The sequence below is a fragment of the Falco peregrinus genome, chromosome 14, assembly GCF_023634155.1.
Source record: "Falco peregrinus isolate bFalPer1 chromosome 14, bFalPer1.pri, whole genome shotgun sequence".
In the NCBI taxonomy this organism is placed as follows: domain Eukaryota; kingdom Metazoa; phylum Chordata; class Aves; order Falconiformes; family Falconidae; genus Falco; species Falco peregrinus.
In genome coordinates, this window is record NC_073734.1 from 17,172,664 (window position 1) to 17,185,961 (window position 13,298).

Here is a 13,298-nt window from a genome sequence, read left to right on the forward strand (position 1 = left end):
ACTTCCCCAAATATCTCCAAGTGACAAAGCTATGACAAAGCTAAACACCTTTAGCACCCTCCTACATCCCATCTGCCTGGTGAATTATTTTACTTCACCACTAAAGCCCTCCCAAATCATCACGGCAGTTCTGTTATCAAAAATAGACAATATTGGATGCTGAGTAGCCTAGGGGATAGAAATCCACTAAGTTTGCATCCAAAGAGATGGGAAAGGAAACTACCACTGCATAGAGCAACTAACACAGCAACTATTGAATTCAACCAGTTTGAAATCAGCACCAGTTTCTGAAGCTGTTTGTTCTCCTTCTGCATCATTCAAGAATAACAATTAAAAAACGTTATTTACTTTAATTTTGCTTACATGAACCACAATTAAATATTGTTTAGACTGCAGGCTTTTCCTAAACTTAAAATGGGAGAAACTGCTCAATTTGCAAATTATAAACTGTGGCAATATTGAAGGGTTTCCTAGAATAGAATTAAGTTGCAGACACGGAAGTGTTCTGTGAATATAAAATTTAAATTAAGCCCTAATCACATTTTAATCACATTTAACAGAAGTTTCAGTCCAAAGTAATTTTAGAAGATTTTCAGTAACACATGAGGACAAAGAACCTTCAGTTACTAACTCTTTTCTTGCTCTTTGTGAGAAAAGGACAAGGATGTTCTCATTTTAAATTACACTATGGAGCAGAGAAGAATATAAAATGTTTGATTCTACTTAAACTGTGAACATTCATCTTGTTATGCTGATAACTCAGTTTGATAATCTTGATAATTAACGTTCAGTAATGCTGCAATATATTGGAAAAAAAAAAGTAAATCTATGTAGCTTTGAGGAATAACGAAACTACAGGGCTGTAAGAGGATGGAACTTTCACATAATTCAATACAATGCCACCACCTTACAGATGCAAGTGTTCCAGATAAATTACAAGTTTAAGAGTAAGATTTGATTAAAATAATGCAGTACAATCAATGAATGAATAGAAGGTAAATATGCATCAAACAACATACTTTTGCCCCTGCAACTGCAAATAATATGACATATATTCCATATTGGAAGGACACAGTTCCCCCAATTCCTTTGACTAGAACCTACGGGTCCATTTATGTAACTTTTAGTACAGGGTCATGTTTTCAGTTGTAATTTCTCTCCAATTCTGTATAACATATATTTAAATATAGTTAAAAAATAAATTTGTTAGGTAAGAGAAAAATCTGTTGGAAATTTATAGCATAGTTTTAAGAAAAAAGTTTATTTTGAAAATAGATTTTGTCAAGGAAAAAATCTGAAGATGAGGAGTCTGAGGAATCATTCTTAAACTCATCTAGATCTTGAATTATTGCTGTACCCACCCTTGAAAAGTTTTTCAGATAGAGATACCTATCTTTGATTGGTTTTGTTCATGGTTGTTTTTTTGTTGTTGGTTGGTTGGGTTTTTGGGGGTTTTTGTTGTTGTTGTTTTGGTTGGTTCATTTTTCTACACTCTGTGCTCAGCTGAATTTAAGGATAACAAAGAAATGAGATGCAAGCATATTAGTCCAATAAGTTAGTATAATTACATTTGTCTTAGGCATAGATGTCTGAAATTACCTGGAAACAGGGCATCAGTGAAAAAACACCCTCTGAGTTGTAGCAGAGTAGTTTAAAAAAACCCCACAATTAGTTAAATACTGTACTACAGAAAAGTAGCAATCAAAAGAAGGAAAGCCCAACATTCTTCATCTCTATCGTACTATTATCTCTTACTACTTCTCTACTTTTTTTTCTAATGCACATCTTATGATCTACAGATCCATCTTTTACTGTTGAGGTTACCTGATCAAAAGCAGTTTTCTGAAGAAAAATCAGAGACTGTCAGAAATGGTAACATTTTACAAATCAACTGCAGCAGTTATATTTTTTTACAAAAAGAAAAAAGAATAAGGATAAAACTCACCTAGAATATCAGCTAAAACTGTAGAATAATTTATTTAAATGAAAATCTTGCATCAATCTTTGTTCAAGAATCCCAAGAAGAAAAAAACCTACCCAAACCACAGCCCTAAGCACAAAGCTGAAGCAGGGACTGTTTCACTATTCATTGCCATTTTAAACCGCCCTCATCCATAATAACTAGAAATAAGTTTCCTGTATTTCTGAAGCTTTGTTAAAAGCACTACGTGAAGCCAACAAATTGATGCAGCAGCCCTCCCAGTTTGTAAAGAAAGTAAAAATTATTCTAAATCTTTATCTGATTCTTATCTTGGAAGCACCCACTGAAATACAACCCTTTGCCACAACTCTCCTGATATTGAAGACCACACACAAAAAAATAATCCCAGCAGCTGCTCATAGAAGAGCTCAATCTCACTAACAACAAACCTGGACCTATAATGCTAGCTCTTCTCATCTTCATACCCAGTTTCAATCTCAATTTAAAATAAACATCTTTCAATTTTAAACTCTGATCTTGAATTTCAGTTCTTCCACAAAGGAGGAGGAAAACAGAAATTAAAAAGGAATATCATTTTCACATCTGCTCCAGTGCAATTAGGTATTCATAGGTGAGAAAATGTGCATCGGTGACAACGGCTGGATGAACCCATCAGACCGGCTGAAATGAGCTGCACTAGTTTCACATTTTAAAAAGATACCTTGCGTAACATGTCTTTAATAATGTACTTCAGCCTAGGTCTACCTAGGCAATGTATTTCGGTAGATCCTCTGGAGTTTTCACTCGGTTCCTAGAGGCTACTAGTCTGTCTTTCTATTACCGCACAGATTTTAAACAATCTCAGTCTAAGTTGCTGGAAATCTCAAGGTTATCCTGACTTGTAATTTCAACGTAATTTGTAGCACTAGGTATGGCTCAACATACCCCGGACTGCAAATGTCCTTTGCTAGCACCGCTCAACTTAAAGCATGTTTGACATACAAACAAAAACTGAACCGTTAGCCTGCACGTTCTCAACACATGATTCTGGCTTGACTGTGATACTGACGAACTCCAGGGTTAAAAAAGATCAATTTTTATAGGCAGTGGAAAAGGCTAGAAAAAGAACAGTCCCACATACTCATCAGCTGCAAATCCGTACTTATATCAAAATACATAAAGACAGAATTAGCAGTCTTATGCCATCTAGGAATCACGTGAGCATCATTATTTACTGTATTTCTGTACTGTTCACTGTATTTCAAAGAGCAACCATAGATACCAAACCGCCTATCCAACACTTGGCCATGCCTGCAAAGTGCTAGCAATCCAATCCAGAACAAGATAAGCAAAAAGACAGATTGTGCAGACCACTGGGAGCACACCTCATACACAGAGATTGTATGAGAAAAATTACTTCCAGCTGAAGCTTTAACATTGATTGTGAATGTTCACAGTTGCAAAAAAACCAGCTCACATTTTTTCAATCTGTTCTAGAAGTAAATTTGAGTGGGAGAAAGAAGCAAAAAACTTGTAAATCAGAAGAACAACATGATGTTATTAAGAAGTGATATATATTCAAAATGCAATGCTAATGTACTGTAGCATAAACACATTTTAAAACAAATGCACAAACAGCAAACTGTCTCAGCAGCTACTCCGAGAGATGCATTGACCCTGAGGTCCCGGCATCTCATTGAGTTGCGCATCCTCTTGTAGATGTTGTGCTGTCTGCTAATTTGTAATGGTGGCACTAGGGTTTGTGTAGTTTCAGCTCTGATGTTTAAGAAATTGCTGTAGCAGGTCTATTAGTTTTTAGCCCTTTCAATTTGAACTGGATTATCATTTCACATTGGCATAGATCTTTTGTGATGGGAAAAAAACCCAACAAACCCAAACTCAAGTCAATTCTGTCTCATAACTTATCACCTACATCCGTCCATAATTAAAGAGAAATACATATGAAGTAACTAGGCTAAATATGCAAATAGGCAGCAGGACCTACAATACAATAGTATTGTAACCTACAACAGGCCACAATAGTAACCTTCCACTACCAAATTGTGGTGGTATTTTTTTTTAACAAAGACTGCTGATGAATTATAACGTTCTTTTACACTCTTAAAAAAAAAAAAGTTACATACATAATGAACTTCTTCCCATCTAAGCTGTATCAGAGACATGCTTTTAAAGCAAACACGCATATAATTTACTTAGCATGAGTAAACACAGGCAAAAAATATCTGATCCAAATCATCAAATTCCTTTAAAAAAGAAAAAGGTGTCAGAAAAGTGGTATTTTGCAACCAAGTTCAAGGGTTATTAGATTCATTGCACATGCTTGTACAATTTACTTTCCAACAGGGGCTCTGAAAGTAGAACAGAACCTGGGAAAATGACAAGTACTGTGATCACTCAATTCAAAACTGTTTTCTAATACAGCAAGATAAAGTTGTAGTTAAGAAGAGCAAAACAGCTTTCACTGGGTGTATGCTCCAAATCTTTTTAAACAGCTACATAGTTCTGCTGCAGTGTAATCTTACTTTTGCTCATGTAAAACCAAAAATTGAATCAACTTTTTTTTCTTTTTTTTGAGATGATAGACTGATTATTATAACTTCCTACAGTTGTGTTAAAAAGAAATTGTTTTCTGGAAAATAGAAACAAACTAACTATGCAGGCTAAGGCAGTGAGAACAGTCTAGCTTTCATAATTCCGAACCTCATGCTACACAAAAGCAAGACACTTCATATACCACAAGTCCTCGTGCCTTGCGCACCTACTGTTCTCTCTTGAGAATACACATTCTAAATTAGCCATAGTCCCTGTATTATTACAGACCTTCCATCGATGTAGTTTTCACAGTTCCCTTCAAAAAAGTGAGAAAAACAAGTCCTCAACATAGTACAATAAAAGACAAGAAGTTTTTCTCTGCTGTTGATTTCCAAATAAGCGTAAGGCATCTCTTGTTTAATACAATACAACCTAACGAAGCTTTATGTGCTTTTTCTTTCTCCATGCATATAGCTTGCTAGCATCTCTCCCTCACGGCTTTGCACACTTCTCATTCTCCGTTCTCATGAGCCTTCCATTTAAAGTTCTAAAGAACAGTAAGAAAATGAGAAAAAAAGCCCTGTTATGGTAGTGCTCAAAACAAGACGACTACAACCAGTACAACTGAGTTTGATATTCAAACAAAACTTCATTTTGTTTGAAAGCTGATTATCTTAAATTTATCTTCTGAAGTAATAAAATGATTAGAATTCTTTTGTCACTCTCTGCCTTTAGGTGTTCAATGAGATGGTAATGACAGAGACAATTATAATAGATTACTAAGATAATTATGCTTTATTAAAAGAATCGGTGTCAGCTGCTTCTAGAAAAAGTGAATCATAACTTCAAAAAACAGATGCAAAGAGCTCTCACGTGATTCAGAGTTCTGTGGACATTAAAGAAAACCTTGTAACGCTTTCCTTCACACTAAATCAATCCTGACTGTAAATCTGTCTATATCCTTCCAAAGAATCCACATTCACACCTCCACTGCAAGAAAAGCATTTCAACACAGCGTGCCAGCAAACTGTGCAAAGAGACTTCCAGGCTGCCTCTGATCCAACAGTGTGGTCTTCTACCTTAAATAGAAAGACCGTTATCAAATGTACTAACCGGAATCCAAGCAGGAAAAGGAAGTCAGATTAAATACAAAATAAGACACCCCTCCTCTGCACACTAAACAAGAAATAGCACTGAAATTCCTGTTGTATTTTCTGCTGAAAACTGTACAGTTTGGAACTATCAAATGCTATGCATTTTGAAAGCTCATATGGCATTAAACCTTCACATGCTAACAAATGAAGGGGATTAACATTAATTAAAGCAAGCTACTTGCATGACTAAATATTGGGTTGGGAGTTCTTGTTATGTTAACCATGAACAGTGTCAAAGAACAATTCAATCCTGAGGAGAGTAAGTTCAACAAAGAACAAGTAAGTGGCACGCACATCACTCCTAATTTTATTATGGGAAAGAAAACAAAGTAATTCTTAACGTACAAACCCCACTGACAAAAATTGATATGAGACAACATCAATTTCTTTCCCAGATGTTAGAATTTGTCAGCAACATGTGAAAGGACTTTGCAAAATATGGGAAACAGGTTCTGCCCCCACCCCAAAAAGGATGCTGCCTTAGAACTACGCTTGAAACTAAGTGGACAAAAAAAATCTCACTGTATCCAAGTCCTAATAAAGACTTGGAGAGAAAGGAATAGCAGAATTAGTGTTTATATTTGTGAGGGAGTCAAGAACACATATTAAGTTACTTAAGAGTACTGAGTAGCACAGGTCATCCAAGGCTGTAACTCCAGCCAGTTTCAGCCCACCACACAGCACTCTCACAGCTTCCAGGACATGCTAAAATGCTCTGAGGTGTTTTGCTTTAACAAAATTAGACAATTTAATCCCAACTGTATATTATATTATTTATGATTTATCTTGTGCAAATTCAGGGAAAACAAGAACTTTTTTAGAGAAAATACCACTTGAATTTTCAGTAATACCATTGCCACAATTGTATGCAGCTACAGTTTAGTCGCAAGGGGATGGGAAACATTGCAGAAATGTGGGATTTCTGTGGATATCATAGCAGAATTGATGACTTAAAAGATCAGGAAATGCAGCACTTTAAACAGCAAAAGGAATGACATGAAAAGATGGTAAATACTAAATGATTACATGACAGGGATGTACAGTAAGGATGGATGCATGGAAAAATAATCTCCCTAAGGGGTCAAAGATGACTATGAATAAAGGAATTTGAAGCCACTGTATTCAGAAGTTTCCTAGATGGACTTTACACAATTGCTTCAGCTTAATGCCTGTCCTAAGTTACTAAGGCAGTCAGATGGGGTGCATATGTAGAGCAACACGATCTATTATTTATAATGGACACGAATTTGCACTTTTTTGTTTGTTTGGGGTTTTTTTGTTTGTCTTTTTAAAGGAATGACAAAGGAGTAACAGATAGCTATGGCCATAAACCTCAAAACAGGATCTTCTTCTAGAATGATAGAAATCTAATAGGACAAATATTAAAATGAAAAGGTATCACTGAACAGCATTGCTGTTTACCAATTAACAAGTAAGACAGGTTTAGCTTTTAAACATACTTTCATGGACTCAAAACACAAGTGGCAGTTAACTTGGTATGTCTCTATGCACTGCTGTTTCAGATGAACTGAAATACATCTGTCACTAAAACAACTTCTTCCTTATCTAAAGTAATTCGGAATTCTTTATTACCATCAGCTTTTATGGTTTTTTTCACCAAACTGATCACAGTAAGAACAGTTTTGCTCATATGCAGAGCGTTTCAAATACAGAAGTACTGTCTTCCTGCATCTTAAGGTTCTTTGAGAATCCTTTTACTGACTACAGGAGCATGGACATACAGGAGTATGTTTTCACAGTGCAGTGCTCAAAAGACAATTGCTTTATAAAGGGGTTATTTACTGAAATGCACCATTACAATTTTTCCTTTGGTATACAGCTACTACATCTGAGGATGCAACATTCTGAAAAAAAAGGAAATAAATAAATAAATTCAGATGCTAAAATGAAGTTGATACACAAAACTAAAAGCTACAAAACTGAAATGCAACTTCAGGCAGAAAAGTAGTGCATTTGAGATATCACCAGCTGCAGGATAATCAAACCCTACTTTAAAAAAGAAAAAATCTTTCAACAAATGCATTTTGCACAATGCAATGAATGATTTTAAAAAAAATGCAGAGGTTAAGCACTCTTATCCTGTGTAAACAACTAACTGGCAATAATGAGTTATCATTTCCTATGAGAAAAGTGGTAATTTCTACCATGTCATACAAATAGTGAACATATATGAAGCAGTTCAATTGCTTGGTAGGGAGGAGAACAGAGAAGATTGTCTTAAGATTATTAGTTGGATAATTGGATTTTAAATATCAGAAACATTGGAGTTCACGTCACTACAAGACTCGGACAGAACTTGAACAATCCCAATCCATGCTCTGTCAAAAAGTAAGCTAGTTTGCATAGTAGGAATAAACACAGACTTCATAAATTAGGGAAGACCACACAGATAAAGACACAGCAGCAGCCAAAAAAACAAACAGTGAGTAAAAGAGCTGAGGTCAAGTTGGCTAAATGCTACCTTGAGAAAGTAAAGAGTGTGTTGTATGAGCTCAGAAGGATACTATCAACTGTATAAGCAAGTTCGATTTCAAAAAGCTATTTTCTATTCTCTTCACATACAAGCTGCAACAGATTTCTTTGCCTAAACTAAGCAAAATCAGTGGCTGATTCACCACACTTATACAGTCTTAGATCAGATATCACAAAGGATGATTCATCAGTCTCCAATATCCAGCTGAACCAATCATAGCTGAATAGGAGTTATAATGTTAAATTCCTATAAAAATGAATTAATAGACTGTATAAACAGCACAATATTCAATACTAATTGCTTCTGGGTCACTACTTTAAAAAACATTTCATTAATCTTCAAAGTAACAAGAAAACAGCATATTTGTGTGTTCAAAGTATGGTCCACATTCATCTCATTGCTTAAAAAACTGGTGATTTTTAGAGCATCTCACTGAAATCCTTAAATTTCTTTAACAAATACAAAATTTTTCACTTTTAAATGACAATTATTAAAGCTCGTTATAATTACAATTATTTATCAGGATTCTAGCCAACATCTATGGTTTCCTCTAAAGAAAGTAGAAACAGATCTTACAAAAAGCCTCTGCTAGCATACAGATAACAACAACGAAGGATTAATCATTTTTACTATAGCAACCACTGCACTGCAATTACCATAGTGACATGAGAAGAATAGAAAAAGTAATAATGAACAGCCCTTACTTATTTAGAGCAATGTGTCTGCCAAATAAGTGCTGAATTCTCTAGTGCCCGGCTCTGCTCACCTTAATCAATTAAAATGCCATTTGTAACAAATGTGTCACAAAGCATTTCTGACTTATTTTCAAAAGGGCAATACAAATTTGTCAACTGTTCCCTGTCCTTTGGTCACGTTAAGGTACAAATCATCGTTATCATGTAACTGAGGGGAGTGCTACTTATTTTAAAGGTTCCAATTTAGACATGAAGTCTAAGGTCTACTACGTTACCATAAACATATTGATATAGATACACTTGCTTTTGCAAATTTTTCCATTAAAATATACATACAGGTATACACACAGACGTATACACAGAAACGTAGTCGACCTTACAGATATTTATACGTAGATGTATACAAACATACATTTATGTTTCTTTCTCATGAAAAAAAATAATCTTTATTGTTTCAGCACTTCAGGAACACTTGGTGCTAAGATTACACTAACACCTGTGACAATTTCTCATGAGTCACCTAATCGCTGTTTTTTCCAGTGCCACTTATCTAAATAATTTCTGCTTGATAGCTGTTGTTCAACCTGCTTAGTTTAAGAAAGGAAACCTTATCCAAAACCAGTCGCCTTTAGAGGTTCTCAGTCAGGACGTTATTCAAAGCTCCCACATTTTTTCAAGCAACAGGTAAACACTGATGGCTGGAAAGGGTACTTCAAATAAAACTTTTGGAAGCAGAAAATAACGTTCAATAAAGTCGCCTTTTGAAACTAAAAACATGTTTTGCTAAGATGTAGGTACGATCAATAAATTAGAAACTTGGACTGCAGAAATGCAACAGCATACAAATAGAAAGGTAGGGGTAAGTAAGAAGGTGGCAGGACAAGTGACATATTCCCCCAAGCTCATGTCTGGCCCTGACATCATTCCACAGTCTAACATGCACACAGTTAAGTAAATGGGAAGTGGCAGAGAATGAAAGCACAGAGAATTATGGAATCCTTTGAGACCTTTAGCAAGTGGCAAGGCTGGCACATCAGCTGTGAGGTACAGAAAATGTCGAGATAGTAGAAGAAAACAGAGGTAGGCAACACAGAAGTAAGACTTTGACACGCTTGTGACTGTATATTGGACGTGTTTCTAGTCACAGCAGCTGCATTCTAGTGCCAACTGTCAAGATGCCTGCAGCACGCAGAGTGAGCGTGGTATGGTATGTTCTGCTTACTGTATGACACACAGTTTGGCAAAAGCTACTTTGGTATCTTCTAATGCATCCCATTTTAAGTTTTCATTGTGCCATTTTGATTTGTTGTGCAATGAAAACTCTTTCAGGCCCCATTACAGATAACCAAATTACTATTTCAGACTGCAAACCATCATACCTTAACTTCCTTCGACTTAAAGACAATAATTACTTCATCATTTTTGAAACAGAAAACCGGAAAAGGAGATGTTCAGGTCTGACAAACAATTTATAGTAAGGCATTTTCTTCAACTTCAGCTCACTACAAGCAGATCTGTATAATAAATGCCTAACTTTTGAAGTATCTAAACATATGCAGACATAGCACAAGCACAGTGGGTAAATGTTACTCTGATAGAGTGTTACTCTAGTAGCGTGAGATTTTGCCTCTTTATTGTTAGACTGGTGCGGAACTAAAAATACTGGAATGATAAAGAACATGAGCAGAACTCAGCTAAGATCCTCCTTTGCACTAGAAGTTTTTTTCCTCCTACTAATTACTGTATAGCCACTCTTACACAGAACTATTTTGCTGTAGGGAGGATTTTTTTGGTGGTGGTGGTATATTATTCAACCTCCTTCAGACTGAATTTCATAAAGAACATGGAATTTAGAATTATATCCCTTCATTACTCCTACACATAGAAGTGAATATGGTACTAAAACAATGTTCTCTAAAACTTCATTCAACGAGAAAATAGCTATTTGTTGTCTTGATTATTTTAAATTAATGCTGGGAAGATGAAAAAAAATTGATGCACTACTCTATTTCCTACCCGCTGTTACAACAGAAGAAAGATTAATTCAAGTCGTAATAGTACTCAGTAGTAAATCTGAAATCACTATTATAAGTATTCCTGTAGTTGTCCGCATAAACTTTGTTCCTCTATCAAAACACACATACTTATAGCAATCTCTTTTCACTTGCTTAGGAAAATTAATGGGCAGAAAGACCATTAAACAATTTCCCATCCTTCACCCTGGATGAACTTGAGTGATCTGGAATGATGATAAAGATGATGGTGTGTATGTAGCTGTTCAGGAAGAGGAAGCAAGACCCTCACACTGCAAGATCTGTGCTGGGTGCTCTCTCAAAGATGAAATGGCTGAGATCTTTCAGACTAACCAGTTCTAAATAGTCAGCTTCTAAAAAGCCAGCATCTCCTCCCATAGATTATATTGATGATTCCTCACCTCTCTATCTGCTTTGCCATATACGTTGTCCCTCTACGTTTTCTTGCATGCCCTTCGTAAGTCCCTGCATGTTTTTTCTCCCTCCCATCTTCTTATTAGAAAGACTGCTCCACTACTGCCTCACACTAGTGCTTTGCTGATGAATTCGATGATAATTAGCAGAGCAGGGTATTAAACAATGGGAGATGGAACTCCAAAACAGCAGTCCCCCGCCGCTAAGCTAGCTATACCAGCCGTGGCCTTTCATAATCGTGGCTGTACCAAAACCAGGATGTACCACACTGCTCTATCACCCTGTATACAATTCATTCACACGCTCAAAATTTTAAACTTTAACATTTGAACAGTTCTACTTCTCTTTGCAAAGGTATCCCAGGGCTTATTAAAATTCCTATGATAAATTACAATTATGATATATCATTTGGGCTCATTAGCTACCTAACAGAGATAAAATTAGCCTACATAAAGAATGCTTTCCACATTGCCATTGTTTTAAAAAAATACTAATTAAAAAAACCCAACAGATTTCTACGTAGTACCTTTTAAGATACACTATTCACAACATCAGCCTGGAAAATAGTTACAAAAACCCCCAACACATTTAATATTATTTTTAACAGCAAAACACGTATTCTATTCTTTCATTCAGATATTATATATACAAGTGTTTATATTTGTAGATAAACAGTAAAAGATTTTACAAAAACTTCTGGAAAATGTTAAACATTTCACAGAAGAACTCTGAGTGTTGTTCAGCTTCTAATTTATTTCATTTATTATGGATCTGTAAACCCATCCATAGTTGCTAGATGAGGATCTAAGGATAATTAACTATCTAGCAGAGGTGTCTTCTAGTTACATGTCAGTAAACAGCTTTGCTAGAACTCTTAATAATACTTCTAAGTGACAGCACAGAGCAAGAGAATTGTACTCTGGGTCCAATACGGAGTCTGACTTTAAATTTTAAAAAATCTTTATCTATTCAAGTGATTTAATTAATTTGCATTTTATGTAAAAGTGAAGAATTTATGAACATTTACACAAATAATATCTTCTGAACAAGATTAGGGAAAAAACCAAAATCCTGACAAACAAAACACGTCTGATAAAATAAGATTGGCGCTGTACCATGCCTCAAAGCAACAGTCCTTAAGTGTGGCACTCAAAAGTAGATGTGTGTGATGCAAAATGTACTAGGACAGCCAAAGTTGAATGTAGTTGAATTTATTCCAAGATATTTCAAGGTTTACAGTCAAATAGATAGAACACTTTGAAGATAAAAGAGTAAAAAAAAAAATAATTTAGAGCTAAACATCTTTATTTGTTCTTAGATTTAGAGTAGCTAACCAAAATATGAAAAAGAAAGCAACATTCAGGATAGTTTAGAAGAACATAACTCACCAAAATCTGCAAACACAGACTGTCCAACAACTTTCATACCACTAGGCGCATACACAGTTTCTTCAAGTTTAGAGAAGTTCCCATCCTATCAAACAGGACACAGATGATGGAAAAACTGAACTGCAGACTAAGTGATAAAGTTTGACTTTTGAACCAAAGAATATACATATAAATAAAAACATGCTTAAATAGATAATAAAGAGACATCTCAGCTATGGAAAAAAAATTGCGCTCTTTAAAAATAGGGACTGAGTTTTTCCATTTCTAATCCTTCATGGAATCTTACAGAAATCCTGTAATAGTAATATTCAGACACAATTGTCCATATATTTTGCTGTGTTACAAGGAAGGAGAGATTGGGTTATTTCAGCAATATAATCTAAATCATAAATAAGTGATTATTAACACCAATGTGCAGGTATGCATACTGACGTATGAGTTTATAGACACACAGAATATATAAAACCATACCTGCACACCTGTTAAAAATAGCTTCTGATTTTCCTTCTAATTAGGAAATTAATTGATTTTACATTAGGTCTGGTTTAGATATTGTTTTAATCGTCTTAATAAAACGTAAGCCTGCAGAAAACCATATTCCAGTGTTTTGTCAGAAAGACAAAAAAACGAGTGCTGGATCCTTGTT

General features: G+C 35.2%; 1 protein-coding gene across 3 annotated transcripts in view; it reads right to left on the reverse strand.

The window, feature by feature from the left end:
* The window catches only part of ITFG1 (integrin alpha FG-GAP repeat containing 1), an 88,172-nt gene that overhangs the window by 47,604 nt on the left and 27,270 nt on the right, over window positions 1-13,298 (reverse strand). For all 3 annotated transcript variants that reach the window (XM_055818881.1, XM_055818880.1, XM_055818882.1), the window contains one exon: window positions 12,653-12,737. In XM_055818881.1, the coding sequence (XP_055674856.1) occupies window positions 12,653-12,737 (85 nt within the window). The remainder of the gene's footprint in view (window positions 1-12,652; window positions 12,738-13,298) is intronic.